The sequence below is a fragment of the Labeo rohita genome, chromosome 7 (assembly GCF_022985175.1).
Source record: "Labeo rohita strain BAU-BD-2019 chromosome 7, IGBB_LRoh.1.0, whole genome shotgun sequence".
NCBI lineage: Eukaryota > Metazoa > Chordata > Actinopteri > Cypriniformes > Cyprinidae > Labeo > Labeo rohita.
Window position 1 is genome coordinate 36,838,816 of NC_066875.1, and position 18,940 is coordinate 36,857,755.

Consider the following 18,940-nt stretch of genomic DNA (forward strand, 5'->3'; position numbering starts at 1 on the left):
CAAGTGTATGTAAACTTTTGAACAGGGTCATTTTTATAAATTCAACTATTAAATGACTATATGTAAACGTCTTTTATGTGAAATATATTATTCAGGTCAGTACTAAATAAAAAATAACATGCATTTTCTATGAATCCTCTTAATTTGGGAAAATAATTAACATTTTGCAGATTCTGCTAGGTGTATGTAAACTTTTGACTTCAACTGTATTTATTGTCTTTTTCTCATTTCTTCCTTATCTTTCCCCTTCCATCATTTTTTCCAGCTCATGCAGTAACCATGACCTAGAAGAGAGTGTCAGTTTCACCCACAAGGTGAATACAGGTAAAGTAGGACAAAAGCTAAATTAAGGCACTTGAGCTTAAAGGGACAGTTCACCCAAAAATGTAAAAGTGCTGAAGACTGACACGGAAGAGAAGAAACTGTTGAATGAAGTTGTTATTTTTGTTTTCTTTGCACACAAAAAGTATTCTCAGAGCTTCATAACACCACTGATGTCACTTGGACTATTTGAACAATGTCCTTACTACCTTTCTAAGAAGGGCATAACTGCAGCCTGGAGATCTCTAAATGGGGGCGGGAACTCCAAAATTGGGTGGGAGCTCCAAAACAGGGCATGGCTTCTTCCCATTGACAGACAGGCACATGACACATATGCGCAAATTTTTCCCCCAATCCACTTCAGTGCAAACTCCGCCCCACAGCTGATTCTAAAGGTTTTATTGGTTGTGTCAATCACAGTGTTGATTCCCTACACTATGCTACAAACAACGCAAACCCCTAAACCTACCCCACAACTTACTCTAACCTTAACCAGTTAAACTGACTGGGTCCTTTTTAGTTACACCCAGCGTCACGACACCCTCCTACCCAGCGATTTTCAAGTCCTGGGATGCCCCCGTTTCTTAAAACAAAGCGATAGAGTAAAACCTTTCCCCTGTGCTGCGCTGTGACGGCTCGCGGAAGAGCTCGCGGGGGGATTCCCGTTTATATTATTAAGCAGAGCTTCTAATTCCGGTCTGAACACCACTGGCCGTGAGCTTTGTGCTCTGCTTTGACTGAGCATATTTATTTATGTAGCATATTTAGCTTTATTTTAAAACAAAAAGAAACAATGTTTAATTTATAAACTTTTATTTTGAAACGTAAGTCAGTAACAATTGGCTGAAGCCAGAGCCAATGGAGAAAGTCTTTGCGCGACGAGACCCCGCCCACTTTTGGAGGTTCTGCCCACTTTTGGAGTTCCCGCCCCGATTTGGACATCTCCGGTCTGCAGTTATACATACTTGACCTTTCTGAGCCTTGAACGTTGTGTTGCTGTCTAATCAAAATTTCTTAATTTGTGTTCTGAAGATGAACAAAACACTTATGGGTTTGGAACAACATGAAGGTGAGTAATTAATGACAGAATTTTTATTTTTGGGTGAACTATCCCTTTAATTTGTACTATTACTAAACATCTGCATGAAGTTTTGAGAATGTTATGTTTTTGTATTCGCTCTATGCATTAGACATGATGAGCAAACCCTCTGCTACTTCACACCTCCCATCAGCAGCGGCATTCTGGGAAATCTGACCGCCATGTCATGGCACCCTGCTTGCTTTCAGTCTGTTCCTCTCATCTAGCCAAATCTTTCTCTGTATCTCTGTATGCGTCTCTCAGTATGATCACTTTTGGACTTGATTCTGTTGAACGTCACAGGAAATAACAAGCACACTAAAACCATCTTCCTGCAGACCTGACCACAGCCACAAATAGACCTGCATCAGCGTAAAAATGACTGACCTGCTAGCAATGCTTACTGGAAGAGAGAGAAAACAAGAGAAAGAGCGAAAGAAGAACAATATGAAACTTCTTTACAAATGAAACCAAAAACCACTTCCTACATACTGATGACAATGGCCCAGATATAGAAACGTCGATCTCCACCTCACAACCCAAGCAGCTCTATTTTAATAACATGTTGCTGCTCTAGTAACGGGTGACCTAACTTTCCTAAACCAGTTGAAATTGCTACATGTGCTCAAATCAGACTCATCTGAACATCAATCAAGAAACTGGAGTGCTTCTTTCTCAATCCAGATCATCCAGATCACACGCCCAGCTTGCATGCATCTGTGCTCAAATGCGTTCAGTGTGAATTCAGGCTTTCAACAGCGGTTTGTGTGTGTGTGTGTGTGTGTGTGAGAGAGAGAGAGAGCAAGGCTCGCGTGTGTCCTCTGTTTACACTGCAGTGTTGTTTGGTGCAGTGCTGATGCATGTGATCGCCTCTGAGAGCTTTTATACTGTACCGCTCCAGATTTGACAAGTGCCGGGCACAGAACAATGGCCTTTGATTAGAGAAGAGGTCTGTCTCTCTCCTCTAAAACTCCTCAAGTGGACCAGAGTGACGGTGTAAAAAAAAGAATGACTCATTCTTCCCTGTTGCGCCCTCTCTCTCTCTCTCTCGCAGCTTTTGGCCTGCATGAATGTGTAGATTGTCACCATCAGAGGCATATTACTCTGTCACTGCCAAAACCCACAAAACCAACAGTTCTGACGTCTAGTTTAAAGTCATTCATCCCTGTTTTAGACCCTATGTGCCTATTTTTCAGAGCATCAGAGCAACAGTATAGATCTTTGATCTCAGATGTCTGTTTTCATAACCGGATGTTTACAAGGACAGGAGGATCTGAAACTGTTAATCTATACTAGGGCTGAACTACATCAGCTACAGTTGAAGTCAAAAGTTTACATACACCTTGCAGAATCTGCAAAATGGTCATTATTTTCCCAAAATAAGAGCGATCATACAAAATGCATGTTATTTTTTATTTAGTAATGACCTGAATAAAATATTTCACCAAAATATGTTTTCAGCAGAGATATTTACATATAGTCCACAACAGAAAATTATAGTTGCATTTATAAAAATGACCCCGTTCAAAAGTTTACATACGCTTGATTCTTAATACTATGTTGTTACCTGAATGATCCACAGCTGTTTTTTTTTTTGTTTTTTTTGTTTAGTAATAGTTGTTTGTAAGTTTCTCATTTGTCCTGAACAGTTAAACTGCCTGCTGTTCTTCAGAAGAATCCTTCAGGTCCCAAAAATTCTTTTGGTTTTTCAGCATTTGAACCCGTTTTACTTATTTTGTCTTCTGGGGAACTAGTAAGTATCTTCTGTAGCTTCTGAAGGGCAGTACTAAATGAAAAAAATATGATATTTAGGCAAAATAAGAAAAATTTACACATCCTCATTCCGTTCAAAAGTTTTCACACCCTCGAATTTCTCTTGTGGACTAAATTGTAAATACTGCGTTTCTGCTGATATTTTAAGGTTTAGGCACTGCAATACTACTGTTGCGTAAGTAAACTGTGCAATCCTAATGTATACTGTATGGAATCAGTATGTATACTGTACATACTAGTAACATTTGAGAATAATGACTGAGATACAGTGCAGTCATATCTGACCTAGGATCAGTCTCCCTGCAAGAACACTACTCATACTGGTAAAACCATGTGTGATTATCAAAAGATCTGAGAAAGAAAGAAAGAAAGAAAGAAAGAAAGAAAGAAAAGGCAAAGGTAAAAAAGCATCCGATGTTCATCATAAAAAAAAACCTGACTGAACTCTGTCTACACTAAGTTGTGCTTTGCTGTCCCAACTGATGTAAACCCCTGGACGCTTCCTGTTTTGTGGAGTGTGTAGCGTGAATCAAAACCCTCCGCTGCTATTTTTAGTGGCAAAAACATGCTCTGAAACGCAGAGAGTGCCAAAAGAGGAAACACAGAAGTAGACTTCCTTCCTGCTTCGGTTTTCTTCATTGAAACGATGAAAAGAATAGATGAGAGAACGTGAGTGGGCGTCAACATGGCCTGATGGCTTCCATTTTGTCCTGACTGGTAATGCTACTGCAGCGAAGAGCGCGTCCTTGTGCTCGTCATGACTGATGCTGTGTTATGACATGTGCTATCTGTCTTCATTAGCAAAGAAAAGAGATGGAAATTGACATACGCACACTACCATCAATCACACTAACAACCCAGTAGCTCATTCTTCCTCTTTTTCAGAGACACACGTTAAACATTATGACTGGGCTAATTAATTTCACTCATTCGATGGTGGCTTGCATCCAGCATTTAATTTTTGAAAGCAAATAAAGGCAGTTTGAAGTAAAAGATCGACAGTGGTTTTATGTGTTTGAACTGATGAGATTTCATTCTGAGTGAGACATGACAGGAATAGAAACCAAACAACTGCCAAATCACAAACAGGTAGATTGGAGCGATTTGATTTATCACTTGTCAGTTTATAACACCTGGCAAGTGTGTAAAACAGAAGCTCAGTAGACAGCATGTGCTGGGTTCCCCTGGGCAGCTGTGACGACTGGAACAGAACTAAGAGCTACCTGCTGCATCTGTGCCTCTCGTTCACTTGTCCTCTGCTCTCTCTGCCACCTGTCTCTCTCATACATGTGCCCTCATAATGTGAGAAAGAGAGAGCTCATTACAGTAGACTTTTCTCCGGAGGATGAAGGACTTTTAGTATGTGTGTATGTGTGTGGGGATCACTTATGGATCCAGCAGAATGAAACATGAAAGGAAGATGAGAAAAAAGAAATGCTCATGAATAAAGCATGTTGTACATGTGTGTCTCTGTTTAACCTGTTACGTCGCTTAGCGCTGGCTATAAGAGAACGCTGGCAAGAAAGAGAAAGAAAGAAAAGCATACTACAACAGAAAGTATTATTTGGCATTTTTAAACCTCTGGAAGACGCAGTCCTTAGAATGAGACACAGCTAATGTCACCATTATACAATGATTCACGAATGAACAAATGACTCATATGAGCCGGTTCTTTTTAGTGAATCAGTAACATACACTGTGGCCAATGTGGTCAGATTTTCAAAAAGAATGATTTTTATGTGCCGGTCGTTTTAATTAATCAAAAATGATTCATGAACAAATAACTGTTAACTCTTCTCTAAAAAAGTCATGGGCTGAAAACAACCCAGCACTTGTGAAATATGGACAAACCCAGCGATTGGGTTGTTTTGACCCAGCGGTTGGGTTAAATGTTTAACCCAACCTTATGGGTAGTTTTATTTAACTCAGCTATTGCTTAAAAATTATTATATTTCTGGCTTAAAATGAACCCAAAAATAGGTTAGAAATTACAATTTAATCAATACGTTCAATACATGAACATTTATTAATGTTACTGTTGATGCCTCTAAATCTTTTTTAACCCAAATGCTTGGTTTAGCCTGCTGGGTCATTTTATTGGGTTGTTTTTAATATTTTTACCCAGGTGCTGGGTAGTTTTTGTGCACTCTAAAAAATGCTGGGTTACTTGTTTTAACCCAAATGCTGGGTTCAGCCTGCTGGGTCATTTTATTGGGTTGTTTTTAATATTTTTACCCAAGTGCTGGGTAGTTTTTCTGCACTTGAAAAAAATGCTGGGTGATTTGTTTTAACCCAAATGCTGGGTCCAGCCTGCTGGGTCATTTTATTGGGTTGTTTTTTTAATATTTTTACCCAGGTGCTCTGTAGTTTTTCTGCACTTGAAAAAATGTTGGGTTATTTGTTTTAACCCAAATTCTGGGTTCAGTCTGCTGGGTCATTTTATTGGGTTGTTTTTATTTTTTTACCCAGGTGCTGGGTTATTTGTTTTAACCCAAATGCTGGGTTCAGCCTGCTGGGTTATTTTATTGGTTCGTTTTTAATATTTTTACCCAGGTGCTGGGTAGTTTTTCTGCACTCTAAAAAATGCTGGGTTATTTGTTTTAACCCAAATGCTAGGTTCAGCCTGTTGGGTCATTTTATTGGGTTGTTTTTTATATTTTTACCCAGGTGCTGGGTAGTTTTTCTGTGCTCTAAAAAAATGCTGGGTTATTTGTTTTAACCCAAATGCTAGGTTCAGCCTGCTGGGTCATATTATTGGTTCGTTTTTAATATTTTTACCCAGGTGCTGGGTAGTTTTTCTGCACTCTAAAAAAATGCTGGGTTATTTGTTTTAACCCAAATGCTGGGTCCAGCCTGCTGGGTCATTTTATTGGGTTGTTTTTTTAAATATTTTTACCCAGGTGCTGGGTAGTTTTTCTGTGCTCTAAAAAAATGCTGGGTTATTTGTTTTAACCCAAATTATTTGTTTCAGCCAAATGCTAGGTTCAGCCTGCTGGGTCATATTATTGGTTCGTTTTTAATATTTTTACCCAGGTGCTGGGTAGTTTTTCTGCACTCTAAAAAAATGCTGGGTTATTTGTTTTAACCCAAATGCTAGGTTCAGCCTGCTGGGTCATATTATTGGTTCGTTTTTAATATTTTTACCCAGGTGCTGGGTAGTTTTTCTTTTATTTTTTTAACTAGGTTCAGCCTGCTGGGTCATATTATTGGTTCGTTTTTAATATTTTTACCCAGGTGCTGGGTAGTTTTTCTGTGTTCTAAAAAAATGCTGGGTTATTTGTTTTAACCCAAATGCTAGGTTCAGCCTGCTGGGTCATATTATTGGTTCGTTTTTAATATTTTTACCCAGGTGCTGGGTAGCTTTTCTGCACTCTAAAAAAATGCTGGGTTATTTGTTTTAACCCAAATGCTGGGTCCAGCCTGCTGGGTCATTTTATTGGGTTGTTTTTTTAAATATTTTTACCCAGGTGCTGGGTAGTTTTTCTGCATTCTAAAATGCTGGGTTCAGCATGTTGGGTCACTTTATGGGGTTATATTTTTTACCCAGATTCATCTCTTCAGTGAAATAAAGGTTTGTATACATTCATTTTAAGCCAGCCACATAGTATTTTTTAACAACAGCTGAGTTAAATAAAACTACCCAGGGCTGTGTTTCCCAAAAACATTGTAAACTAAGCTGATCATAGAGACCACTGGTGGCAATTTTTCTACGATCTACTTAGGGTTACAATGCTTTTAGAAAATGCAGCCTAAAAGCTTGGGTCAAAACAACCCATATTTTTTGCCCATATTTTACCCACCGTTGGGTTGTATTTAACACAGAATTGTTAAAAGTGTGAACAATGAACCGTTCTTTTAGTCAATCAAAAACATCCCCATGAGATTCTCAAAATTAAGCACTCTTAAAAAAATGACTGAATGAAACATTACATTTTGGTTTAAATACCATGATTTAATAAACAGCTGTGCCCATTTTTGGGACTGAAATTTTGCTTTGAAAAACACATTTCAGACATGAAAAAGCCAAGTCTGTGTAAACATTTTGCAAAAACTATGTCATCATTTCATCATTTCAAAAGTACTAAAAGAATCTTTAATGGAACCATACACAAGCATTACCATCTTCTCTATCTCGCCCTCTCTTTCACACACAGACACGTTCTGACAGCTAGTCCTGTTATTTAAATGCTCCGCAGTCTTTCTGTCCCCTCTGCACCTTCTGGACAAACCAGAGATCCTTCAGGCCTCTGTTGTCCTCTCTTGCTCTCTTTCTATCTCTCTCACTGTCTCACTATCTCTCTCTCTCTCCCCTCTCTTCTCCCTTCTCCGCTCCATTGCCTTAATGGACTGTCAAGGCAATGATGGACGATGCTTTTCTAATTAGGTTTTCAAGTTTAACCTAGAAAGAGAGAGAGGGAAAGAAAAAGAAAGGGACGAAAAGACAAAAAGGGAGAGCATAAGAAAGAGAGATAAATGAGACAGGCACTACAAGGTGAACGCAAAAAGTAAAACAAATGATAAATGATCAGAAGAAACTGGGAGTTAAGGTTCAGTTCATCCAAAAATGAAAATTTGTTCACATAGTTAATTTACACTCATTATTTACTCATCCTCACATCACAACATTTTTAAAGAACTGTTACATAGCTTTGCCAGTTCATAGTGGCTGGAAAAACAACACGATCTATATGATTTGAAGCTTATGATAGTTTAATGTGACTAACAGGATTTCAACAGCATGAGGGTGAATAAATAACTGACAGGTTTAAGAACAAGCTCATGAAAAATGATTCATATGCATCAAAGTTTCTTATATTGTCTTCTGTCTTTCTGCATCGTGTTCTCTCTTTCTTCTTTGCAATAATGTATTTGAGACTGTCTTTCTCTAATGGGACCCACAGAATAGACTGGGACAGAACATCAATACAAAAGGGGTTTAAAGACTCCTGGTGAACAAGATGAGAGACAGACATACAGTCTGTGTTTGTTTCTAATTACTTTTAACTTATTAAAGATGATCAACTTATCGGGCAGCTCATAACACATAATGTGATGTTAATTAGAACATAAGGTTCTGCAGTTGTTCTAATGTGATTATGACATCCTGTCTATATTCTAAAGCTAAAAAGCCAGTTTAGACAAAATAAGTGGAGAAAAGACAACGGTTAGATGGTTTCTTGAAAGCTCAGCTGCTTGAGAATTCAGTCACAGCTGTATTCTTTCAGTCTTGGACATATTTGACATAGCTTAGCAGGTGATACCAGAAAACAGCCGATCACTAAGAAGCACAGGCCTTGGCTGTCCAAAATTACCTATGAAATCTCATGTTACCCAAACCACTAAACAGCCATTAGTGATGGATTAAGACTAAACTCACTGTGGGTTACTCTCGGTCGCCACATAAGGTCACCTTCTGGGAAACACAACAAAGGGAAATAACACAGGGTCATTCCTAGACATGAGACAACCCATTTCCTCATGTAATTCTACAGGGGTTTTGCACACACACACCATGACCTGTGACCTTTTCCTCCCACTCAATACAGTTGGTCTTCAGTATCATCTATGTAAATGTTCAAACAGAAACACCCAGGAGTCCAAGAAACGTTCACAGTGTGCTTCAACAGTAACATCCACATGGTCTGAATTTTCTAGTCTTTTCAAAAGACACAAGGAAATCTTGGATTGCTACAGTGTTCTTAGACCAAGTTTTCTAATACAAACCCACATGATTAGGGATGCACTGATATTAAAATTCTATACTATTTTGACTATAAATTAAAAGGTTTGCTTTAGTATAAGGCTTGTAAGTATTTCTCACTAGTTGCTTATTAGCATACCTAAACTTAACTACAAACTTTCTAATGATTAATAAGCAACAAATTAGGAGTTTATTGAGGCAAACGTCGTAATTAATGGTTTGTTAAAGTAAAGTGTGACCAATTAAAAATAAAACACTTAACATTAAAGTCAGTAGTTACAAAAAAAGGTAAATGCTGCCAAATCTAAATCTAATCAACAATTAAAAGCTATACTATAAAATGGCACTTTGCAAAGAAAGACGTGAAACAACAGAGTAAAAATAGAAATAGTGATTCCCATGGCAGATGACATCACTATGATCAAAATCAACCAAAAAAAAACAACAACAAGTTATATTTACCATTTCCTCAGTGTCACACCCTCTTTCATAGCGAGTGCTCACTTCTCCTTTTCTACTCTTAACTATGCTTTCTATTTTTTTAATAGAAGGTGTTTTTACGCTTGGTCCTTGACTACATTTTGCTACAACTTTTAGCCATATCTAGTCTTGCTACTGGCCTTAAATGAAACCTTGCATTTCCTGCTTTTCTGACATCTGCTCACACATTTACAGATTTTCAAACCGTGAATAGTGAATAAAAAAGTACTGCTTTTGTATCAGACCTCTTTTTTTAGAAGACAAAATAGTAAAGAGGTAGCAGTTTTCTGTAGTCTGTAGTCAGACTCATTCGGTATTGGTAATAAAAATGGTAATAATGCTGGACACTGGACTGGTGGGGTCATATCCTCGTTTAATCTGCTACCTTGAGGAGAAATTAGCTGTCATGGAATTCTGCCCTTTCGCCACTTAAACGTCAGCTGAATTTGTCTTGTGTCACTCTGCCTCACAGCAAACGGATTGAATGGACACACTCTGTGTCTCTCTGCTAACACACACAAAACTCAACAACACACATACTTTTCCTTCTTGCCTGCCTCCAGTTTCTGCACACAAAATTAATGAGGGTACTAACAAAAAGGGCAGAGAGAGAGAGATAGAGTCTTATGTAATTCTTTACCCCTTGGAGAGGAAGAAGGAGAATAGGGCCATCTAACACACAGAGAGTACTGACAGTGCACACTGATAAACGAGATCCTCAGAGGAAACCTGTTACAGGATATACGTACACGCAAAACTGTTACTCTCTTCTTTTTTTCCAATTCACAAACATACATAAGATTGTTCTCTCTATACAAGTTCAACAATAAGAATTTACATTTGTAGCCCTATACAAATCATCATCTATGTTACTCAGCTAGGTAATGCAACCTTGGTGAGAAATTTACATCAGCACAATTGAGCAAAATTTGTAAAATGTTGCTTGTTGAGTCTTGCACACATTATTTATCAAGTCTCCTCCTATACACTAATTCTGACATCATCAACATAATTATACACAGAAAAACACAGGGCATGTTTGGAATGACATATTACCTACTATTTTGTAACGAAAGTAGCATGCAATATGCATACTGTGCACATTATGGAACAAAACTGAACTCAATGGGATAAACAAATGCATACACTAGAATTCAAAAGTCTGGGGTTAGTAAGAATAAAAATAGCAAAAACAGTAATATTTGAAATATTATTAAAATAACGCAGATAACGCAGACGGAATTGCGGAATCCAGTTATAAAGATATTAAGCCATAAAGCGTCTATTTAAATTCTGTGTGTCTTTGTGTTAATGAATGGAGCAGAAGCGTGGTTTTGTTTTCTACTCGTACTGCAGCGCGAATGACACTTGCGGTGATGTTAGCGTCTGCCGTCTCACTAAATGAGGACATAAATACATGAACATCTCCAAAACTGCTCTGAGAGTCACTTAGTGAGCATTTTACTGTTTCATTTCGAGTAAAACTATCATATACACACAGATATTAAAAGGTATTCACGGCAACCTGTCAAAATAAAAGACTGATTTAATGAGAAGACATTGTGGCAGGGATACATTGCTATTGTTCAGCAGAATGTACATAATACTACTACCACTACTACTACAATTATTAAAACCTTATTTTTAAGGAATAATCATATATTTCTTTAATGTTTTAATTGTAATAGTAAATTCCCTTTATTTGCCAAAAAATAAAATTGGTTTAATTTTCATTCATTAAAAAATAAATGAAATTTATGCAAATACACAACACAGAATTTCTGAGAAAAATAAACATTTCACAAGGCTATTGTAAGAATAGATGAAACTTGTTTTTATGCATTCTGATAATTAGACATGCTAGAACACAGAATGGACCTTTCTCACATTTCCTGGTTTCTCATAGCGGTAGTCATCATAGTTGGGTAAAATCCGAGAGCAGTGAATGGGAGAGTATCACAAATATATTTTTTTGCATTCCCGTTTGCATAAACAGCAAAAGAAAAACTCCATGATAGTGTTTTTATGACTTTCAATCAAAGGAAAAAATTGAGAAAGACTGATATCAGTCGTTTGACGACGTTTTGACGACAAATTTACCTCCCATAGATGCGGCATTACAAAACACACTCGCATTAGCATTAACTAGTTTTTTGTAACTTGTTGAAAAGATGATATAATACAAACTATAGTGCTATAAATGTACATACATTTTTTTTTAAAATATGAAAAAAAAATGTCAAGGATTTATGATGATGATGACCATTAAAACGCGTCATCACAGTTTTGTGAAAAGGGTCCATTTGGTAACAATAAAACATAAGGTGGGCAAAAATAAAACCTTTTGGATTTGAACCCGGGTTGATCGCGTCAAAAAGATTACAGTATGCACTTTACCAACTGCACCACTGGAGCTGTTATTATGCTAGCATCTTTTGCAGTGTTGACTAGTCCAAACACACGTTACTGTAAATAGCCTCTGCCAACAAGGCAGGCTATTTGCACTTAGTGTAAATAGACACTCCGTAAAAAAAAAAAAATTCAGTTTGAACGTGATTGTCCAAATACTCGTACGGGTTAACTGTCTAAGACATGCACACAACTCAGAACACATTGTTAACTATGATTCTACACATTTAAATGTCAGTGTGTGCACAGCTACAACAGGTAATAAATGAACTTAGTCAGGCTGAAATGACATGTCACACTTCATGATGCTTAGCAGGGTTTAACAAGTATGCTAATGGCGGGGAAATCACTAATGAGCAAGAGGAAGAAGCATGCAGTGTTTGCTGACACCAATCCAAGCACACACACAAACACACAATTAATTTTCATCAGGCACATACTGTACTGAATGTCAAATTATGCTAAGCAGCATTAGCCTGTCATTAGCTGCCCTCAACATCTGATGACCCTACAAAGGACCGGCCACTGACCGTTTATTGACTGTCTGATGCTACACACAAAAATAGCAGGCGCTGACTAAAATCAGCATTTCCGGTCTGACTGACTGGCTTCACATGACCTGTGGGTGTAAGTACACACAGGTTTTTTGAGTAGTGTGGTTACAACAAATGCTTTACAGAGAATAAATAATTGTTGTAGTATGATCTACTGCATGTAATGTACCCCTAAATGGCACAAATTACAAATCCTTAGGTCCAGATAATGTAAAATCTAGACTGTTCTATGCCATATATTTCTCTTAAGTGCTATGAAATTTAAACAAAATTGCTGTTCAAAAGCATGGGGTCAGTCTTTTTTTTTTATTTCAAATAAATGCCTTTTTTCTTTTCAAGAATCAAGGTTTCCAAAAAAAAATTAATCAGCACAACTGGTTATATTACTGACCTTACAAACTTTTGAACAGCATCAAAAAAAATTTAACTGTTCCAGGTTGCATAAACAGAATTATCAAAGAACTTTTACAAGAGGTGACAAAGTGACAAGACAAAATGAAAACCTTAACTTAATTGGCATCTTTGTAATTGCCTGATTCAATTAGTTCAGCTTCATTAGCTTGCTGATACTGACTAATATTCTGCTAATTTCATCAACCGCCTTGTCAAGATAAATATGACTGACATGTGCTGATCTGGGATCAGGTTCATCTTCTTACAACTATGATCTAAATATTCATGTACACAAGCCATTGCTTATTGGGGATCTGCTTACACTAAGCAGATCAGATGGTTAAACTGATCTGAGGTCAGTTTTCAGCTAGAGGAAACCAAAGGTGAAACACTCAAGCACAGTGTACAAGGCCTGATCTAAGATCTGTTTTAAAGGAAGCTTCTAGAAATTATCCAACAAAGCTGATATGATTTGTTATGGTGGCAATAAACCTTTGCACTCTGTAAGTAGCAATACAGAGTGTTAAATAAAAAAAAAAAAAACTTGCTCAATGGGCCAAGGCCAAACAGTGTCAGAGAAATAAATAGCTAGTTACTAAGTGACTGCTAAGTCCAACTGTAGACGTAAGAGAGATCTATAACCCTACATTGTTCTGTTATAATGACACCCAGCTCTCAGGCTATAAAACAGGTGGCCTCACTGTTGCAGTCACATTTAACACTCAGGATCTCACATGGGTCAAAGGAGAAAGGTCACCTGATACATGAATACTGAATTGTGGGGGGTGGGAAGCACAGGTGAGGCACTAAATTCTGCTACACTCTTCGCCTGCAGGGTCTGTCTTTAAGCCTTGTATGGAAGCTTACCACAGGATAAAAAATAAGCGAGTTAATTGCATGTTTTTTTAATCTTTTTTAACTTTTTTAATCTTTTTTAACTTTTTTCTTGCAATTCTGACAATTCTTACTTTTTTCTCAGAATTACAAGATACAAAGTAAACAATTGGAATTTAACGTCTGATTTTTATATTTGATTCATGTAAAAAGATATAAACTCAGAATTCTGTAACAGTAACACTTTAGTATAGGGACCAATTCGCACTGTTAACTAGCTACTTATTAGCATGCACATTACTAGCATATTGGCTGTTTATTAGTACTTATAAAGCACATATTCTGCAAGACCGTATTCTACATTCCCAATCCTACTCAACACCTAAACTTAACAACTACCTTCCAAGCTGCAAATTAGGAGTTTACTGAGGCAAAAGCTGTAGTTAATGGTTTGTTAATAGCGAGAATTAGACCTTAAAATAAAGTGTGACCAAATTAACTTTTCATTTCATTTCAATTTTTTTTGTGCAAAACAAAAAAACAAAGAACAGAATTGTGAGATATAAACTCAGTACTTCTAGATCTAAACTCACAAGTTCATATCTCACAATTTTGTTTATATCTCGCAATTCTAAATTCTAAACTCAAAATTGCGAGGAAAAATGTCTGAATTACAAAATAAAAAGTCACAATTAGCAGCAAATTAGGAGTTTATTGAAGCAAAAGTCATAGTTAATAGTTTGTTAATAGCGAGATTTGGACCTTAAAATAAAGTGTGACCAAATTAACTTTTCATTTTTATTTTTTATGTGAAACAAACAAACAAACAAACAAACAAACTGAAAACAGAATTGTGAGATATAAACTTAGAGATGGTCGATGTAAACTCAGAATTTTGAGAAAACAGAATTTGGAGTTTATATCTCACAATTTTGTTTATATCTCACAATTCTAAATTCTAAACTCAAAATTGTGGGAAAAAAGTCTGAAAAAAAATCAGAATTAGAGAGCAAATTAGAAGTTTATTGAGACAAAAGTCATAGTTAATGGTTTGTTAATAGCGATAATTGGACCTTAAAATAAAGTGTGACCAAATTAACTTTTAATTTTTATTTTTTGTGCAAAAAAAAAAACTGAATTGTGAGATATAAACTTAAAACTGGTAGATGTAAACTCAGAATTTTGAGAAAATAAAACTGAATTCGAAGTTTATATTTCACAATTTTGTTTATATCTTCAATTTTTCTTGCTAAATTCTGAAATCAAAATTGTGAGGAAAAAGTCTGAATTATGGGATAAAAAGTTATATTTTGCTTTTTTTGTATTTTTTACCCCATGCTGAAAACAAGCTTCCATATTCTTCCCACATGGGCAGCTACATATACACATTCATATAGGGAATTTTACTCTGTCTGCTCAACAATTCCAACAGTTCTACTGTTCTCATCTTATCAAAATGCAACACAAAGCTGACAATATAAACAGGGACGTGTGAGGGGTCAAGGGTCAGGGTAGCCCTCAGTGTGTTCATGAACACACTGACTTCTACACCAAAATCCCCTTTTTGGCAGGAAATAAAATTAATCAGCAAAAAGCTGCTTCATATTAATTTTAAAATGAGCTCAATTAATCAACAGCATCTGGGCTTTTGATTAACAAAGAACATGTGCGTCCACTGTCTCATATCCTTTTGTCCTTTCAGGAATACAAACATTAGTCCAAACTGACATTGATACTGTACATACACTGTACTAGTCATAGCATGCCAAGTATTGACTGTTTCTGAGCCATCAGTGACTGTCCCCTGGATCAATATGCACTGCAGCTACAACTATACAATGTGTGTGTGCACATGGGTATTGAGCAACCATCTTTTGGTGTATCAAAGTGTGACTTCAGCAACTTTTCTTAGAAAATCTACTCTACTTAAAATGATAAAAAAAGTAATATAGGGCTGGTTTTCCCTCTAATCTTACCTTGGCTCGAATCTGACCAGAAGTGGACACTTTTCGGATGAGTTTGTGCGAGGTCTCCTCGGGCTCCCCGTCACTGTCCGACGATTCGTCACCCGCCTCGGCTTGAGGGTCAGGAGAGGTCAGGGACTCCCGAACATAAAGGACATTTGGATTGAGCTTCGAGGCCATGACTGTGCAGGGGACCCAATTTTCACAACGCTCGTCTCCTCCTTTGTGCCAAGTCAGCTCTGAAACAGAGAAAGCATTGCTCAACGGCAGCTAACGGTATTGATTCCCAACTACGTGTCTTCTGCTTTCATTTTAAAACCTTGTGAAGCTCTGTGAAGTACAGCGTTCATAGCAAATTCAGTTCCTCTATTTTGATTGTGCTGAGCGTTGAGGCCAACTACAGAAACCAGTGCACAAACCAAAAGATGGTTAACAACAACAACAGGGGATTATTTTGTCTATTGCACAACAGCATTAAGGGTCACTGAAGAAAAAAAAAAAAAGGGATTTTTGAGGTGATAAAAAGGAGAAATGTTTTAAACCACAAGATCTTGTGATCTTAGTGTTCATGTTGGTATCATGCAAAAAAAAAAGTGATACTAAAATACTTGGTCGACAATACAGGTCGACACAAATTACTGTTCCTTTCAAACTACCTAAATCTTTGTGTAAAGGGGTTCTATCTACTTTACAGTTTTCTCTTCACATCCCAACAAAAAGCCTTCCTGCAAATTGATTTGGCAATTAAAAGTTTTCAAATTTTAAAACAATATATATACAGTTGAGGTCAAAAGTTTACATACACCATGCAAAATGTTATTTTACTAAAATAAGAGGGATCATACAAAATGCATGTTATTTTTTATTTAGTACTGACCTGAATAAGATATTTCACATAAAAGATGTATATATAGTCCACAAGAGGAAATAATAGTTGAATTTATAAAAATAACCCACTCAAAAGTTTACATATGCTTGATTCTTAATACTGTGTTACCTGAATGATCCACAGATTTTATTTATTTTGTTCATGAGTCCCTTGTTTGTCCTGAACAGTTAAACTACCTGCTGTTTTTCAGAAAAATCCTTCAGATCCCACAAATTCTTTAGTTTTTCAGCATTTTTTGTGCATTGAACCCTTTCCAACAATGACTGTATATTTTTTAAATCCATCTTTTCACACTGAGGACAACAGAGGGACTCTACGCAACTATTACAGAAGGTTCAAATGCTCACTGATGCTTCAGAAAAAAACATGATGCGTTAAGTGTTGGCAGGTGAAAACTTTATGTGAAAAATGTACACATCTTCATTCTGTTCAAAAGTTTACACCCCTGGCTCTTAATGCATGCATTTCCTTCTAAAGCATCAGTGAGCGTTTGAACCTTCTGTAATAGTTGCATACGAGTCCCTCAGTTGTCCTCAGTGTGAAAAGATGGATCTCAAAATCATACAGTCATTGTTGGAAAGGGTTCAAATACACAAAACTGATTTTTTGTACATGCATTTCGTATGATCCCTCTTATTTTGGTAAAATATTAAACACTTTGCAGATTCTGCAAGGTGCATGTAAACTTTTGATTTATAGACTTCGACGCCATCAGATCTGTTTTTAACCTTAAGCCTCAGAAAACCACATTTCCAAATCAATTTAAATTCATAGACTAAAAAGATATTCATCCCAGAAAAAGCATGCAGGTAATTTTTATGACTTGCTTTTTGCATAACAATAGATTCAGACAAAATAATGAGCGACACGCCATTGACCCTTATGCAGACGGTGAAGCCCATTAGCGCTCAGAATCGATACAAACCCATCTGACATAATCCACAGACGGTCGCTGTCAGGGCTTTGAGAGATGCATGAACTCGCTGACTGTTGCGCCTGTGTTCACAGCTGCGCATTCGTTGCGCTCACAATCACTCGATTCAGCGACACTCCGTTATCACCTTTCTCGCTGTTAATCTAATTAATTCGCCTCGTGCCCCAAAATATTGCCTTAACGTGTCTCCACGGACAAAACGCTACGCTTCTGCATCGGACTTCACTTAATGGCACACATCTCCTGTAAACATGCAATAACTACCTGTTATGATGTCGCGCGTCGGTTGTCTACGCGTGAAAAACGAGCCAGTCGCTTTGCAGAGCAATAAAGAGACGTTCAAATGAATAATGCCATGGCTAATATTTAAACGCAGGCGTCTAATGGGCTTTCGGATTTGAGGAGATTATATTTACAGAGATGTCTCTGACTCAGTAGCACCAGCTGTGTTCTCATATCTTTCAAAGCAAAAACAGCCGTGTTGAAGGCAGCATTAACGGTGCACATATACAATTTAGCGATCTCTGGAGCGCGGCGTTCTCCGGCTTCGTCATTTTAATAAAACCGTGAACGGTTTGATTCATTGAATGCTCGCGGCGTTCGGCCATCACTTTCTGAATTGACAAATAGACTCAGCTGTCACTTTCGCGCATGATTCCGTCTGCGGCGGTTGTACCGACTAAATGAAAAGCTGGACGTGGATGTGGTGTTTTACCTCTGTGGTGCGTTGTCGGTTCCCGTTGACCCTCGTGTGTGTGTGTTCTTGTTGCTCTCGGTGGGCTTGGTTAGATACTGTCAAATCTGCTCCTGTCGCGCACATACGCGCGTCTACGCATAGCATCGGATAAGATTTGAATCGAATGGGAGGGGTGGACTACAGCGAGAGAGCGTCCGTGTGTCAGCACATCTGGATGGCTTGACAACAGATATCTAAGAAACGTCCGAGAGATTAATCCATCACCTATTATCGTTTTACTGCAGTTCTCTTTGCAGATATAGAATGCCTTACAGTATCACTTCTGCAACTTCAGACTGTAGGGTGTTTTGTAGGAAGGGAAATCTTCGCTGAGAAAATATGTGACTTGTTGCTACATGTCGAGCTGTTTGACAACCTTCTGACAACTGAGGAGGTCACTTGGGTAACGATGGAGTCAATTATGACAGCACCACTGGACAAAAGGTCTAGTGTGCTATCACGAATCTTGACAATATGATAAGAAACGCATATTTCATTCCATAAATCAACTGGATACTTAGTTTTCTTTACAAAATAACCTACGTGCTGTAGTGGAAACCTTACCTTATGAGCCCTAATACAATTGGACAAGTAAATACTGCAGTTAACTCGCTTGCAACAGCACACTTTAGCATACTAAACATCACTTTTTTGGTGTAGCAGGAAGTGCCAGGGAAAAGAGACTAGTTACACCAATGGCTTTTGCCCTGCAATATAGACAACAACTCATGTAGCTATCAGCCTTCAATCTAAGCACTCTCTACAAACCCAAACCCTTAAAACTACATCATAACTCATCTGAATCCCACTGTAGATGAATATTAAACACTTGCATCTCTCTCCATTTTCTCATTTTGTATTAAAATTAAATAAT

At 37.4% G+C, this 18,940-nt stretch overlaps 1 protein-coding gene across 2 annotated transcripts in view; it reads right to left on the reverse strand.

The window, feature by feature from the left end:
- si:dkey-172j4.3 (diacylglycerol kinase delta) overlaps positions 1-18,326 on the reverse strand; it is a 74,349-nt gene extending 56,023 nt beyond the window's left edge. Inside the window, exons 1-2 of one of the 2 annotated variants that reach the window (XM_051115435.1) lie at positions 18,046-18,326; positions 15,520-15,746 (exon numbers count right to left, since the gene is read on the reverse strand). In XM_051115435.1, coding sequence (XP_050971392.1) covers positions 15,520-15,687 — 168 coding nt within the window. In that variant the 5' untranslated portion in view covers positions 15,688-15,746; positions 18,046-18,326. The remainder of the gene's footprint in view (positions 1-15,519; positions 15,747-18,045) is intronic. The other variant, XM_051115433.1, reaches the window with a different exon arrangement.
- Positions 18,327-18,940: the final 614 nt, after the last annotated feature.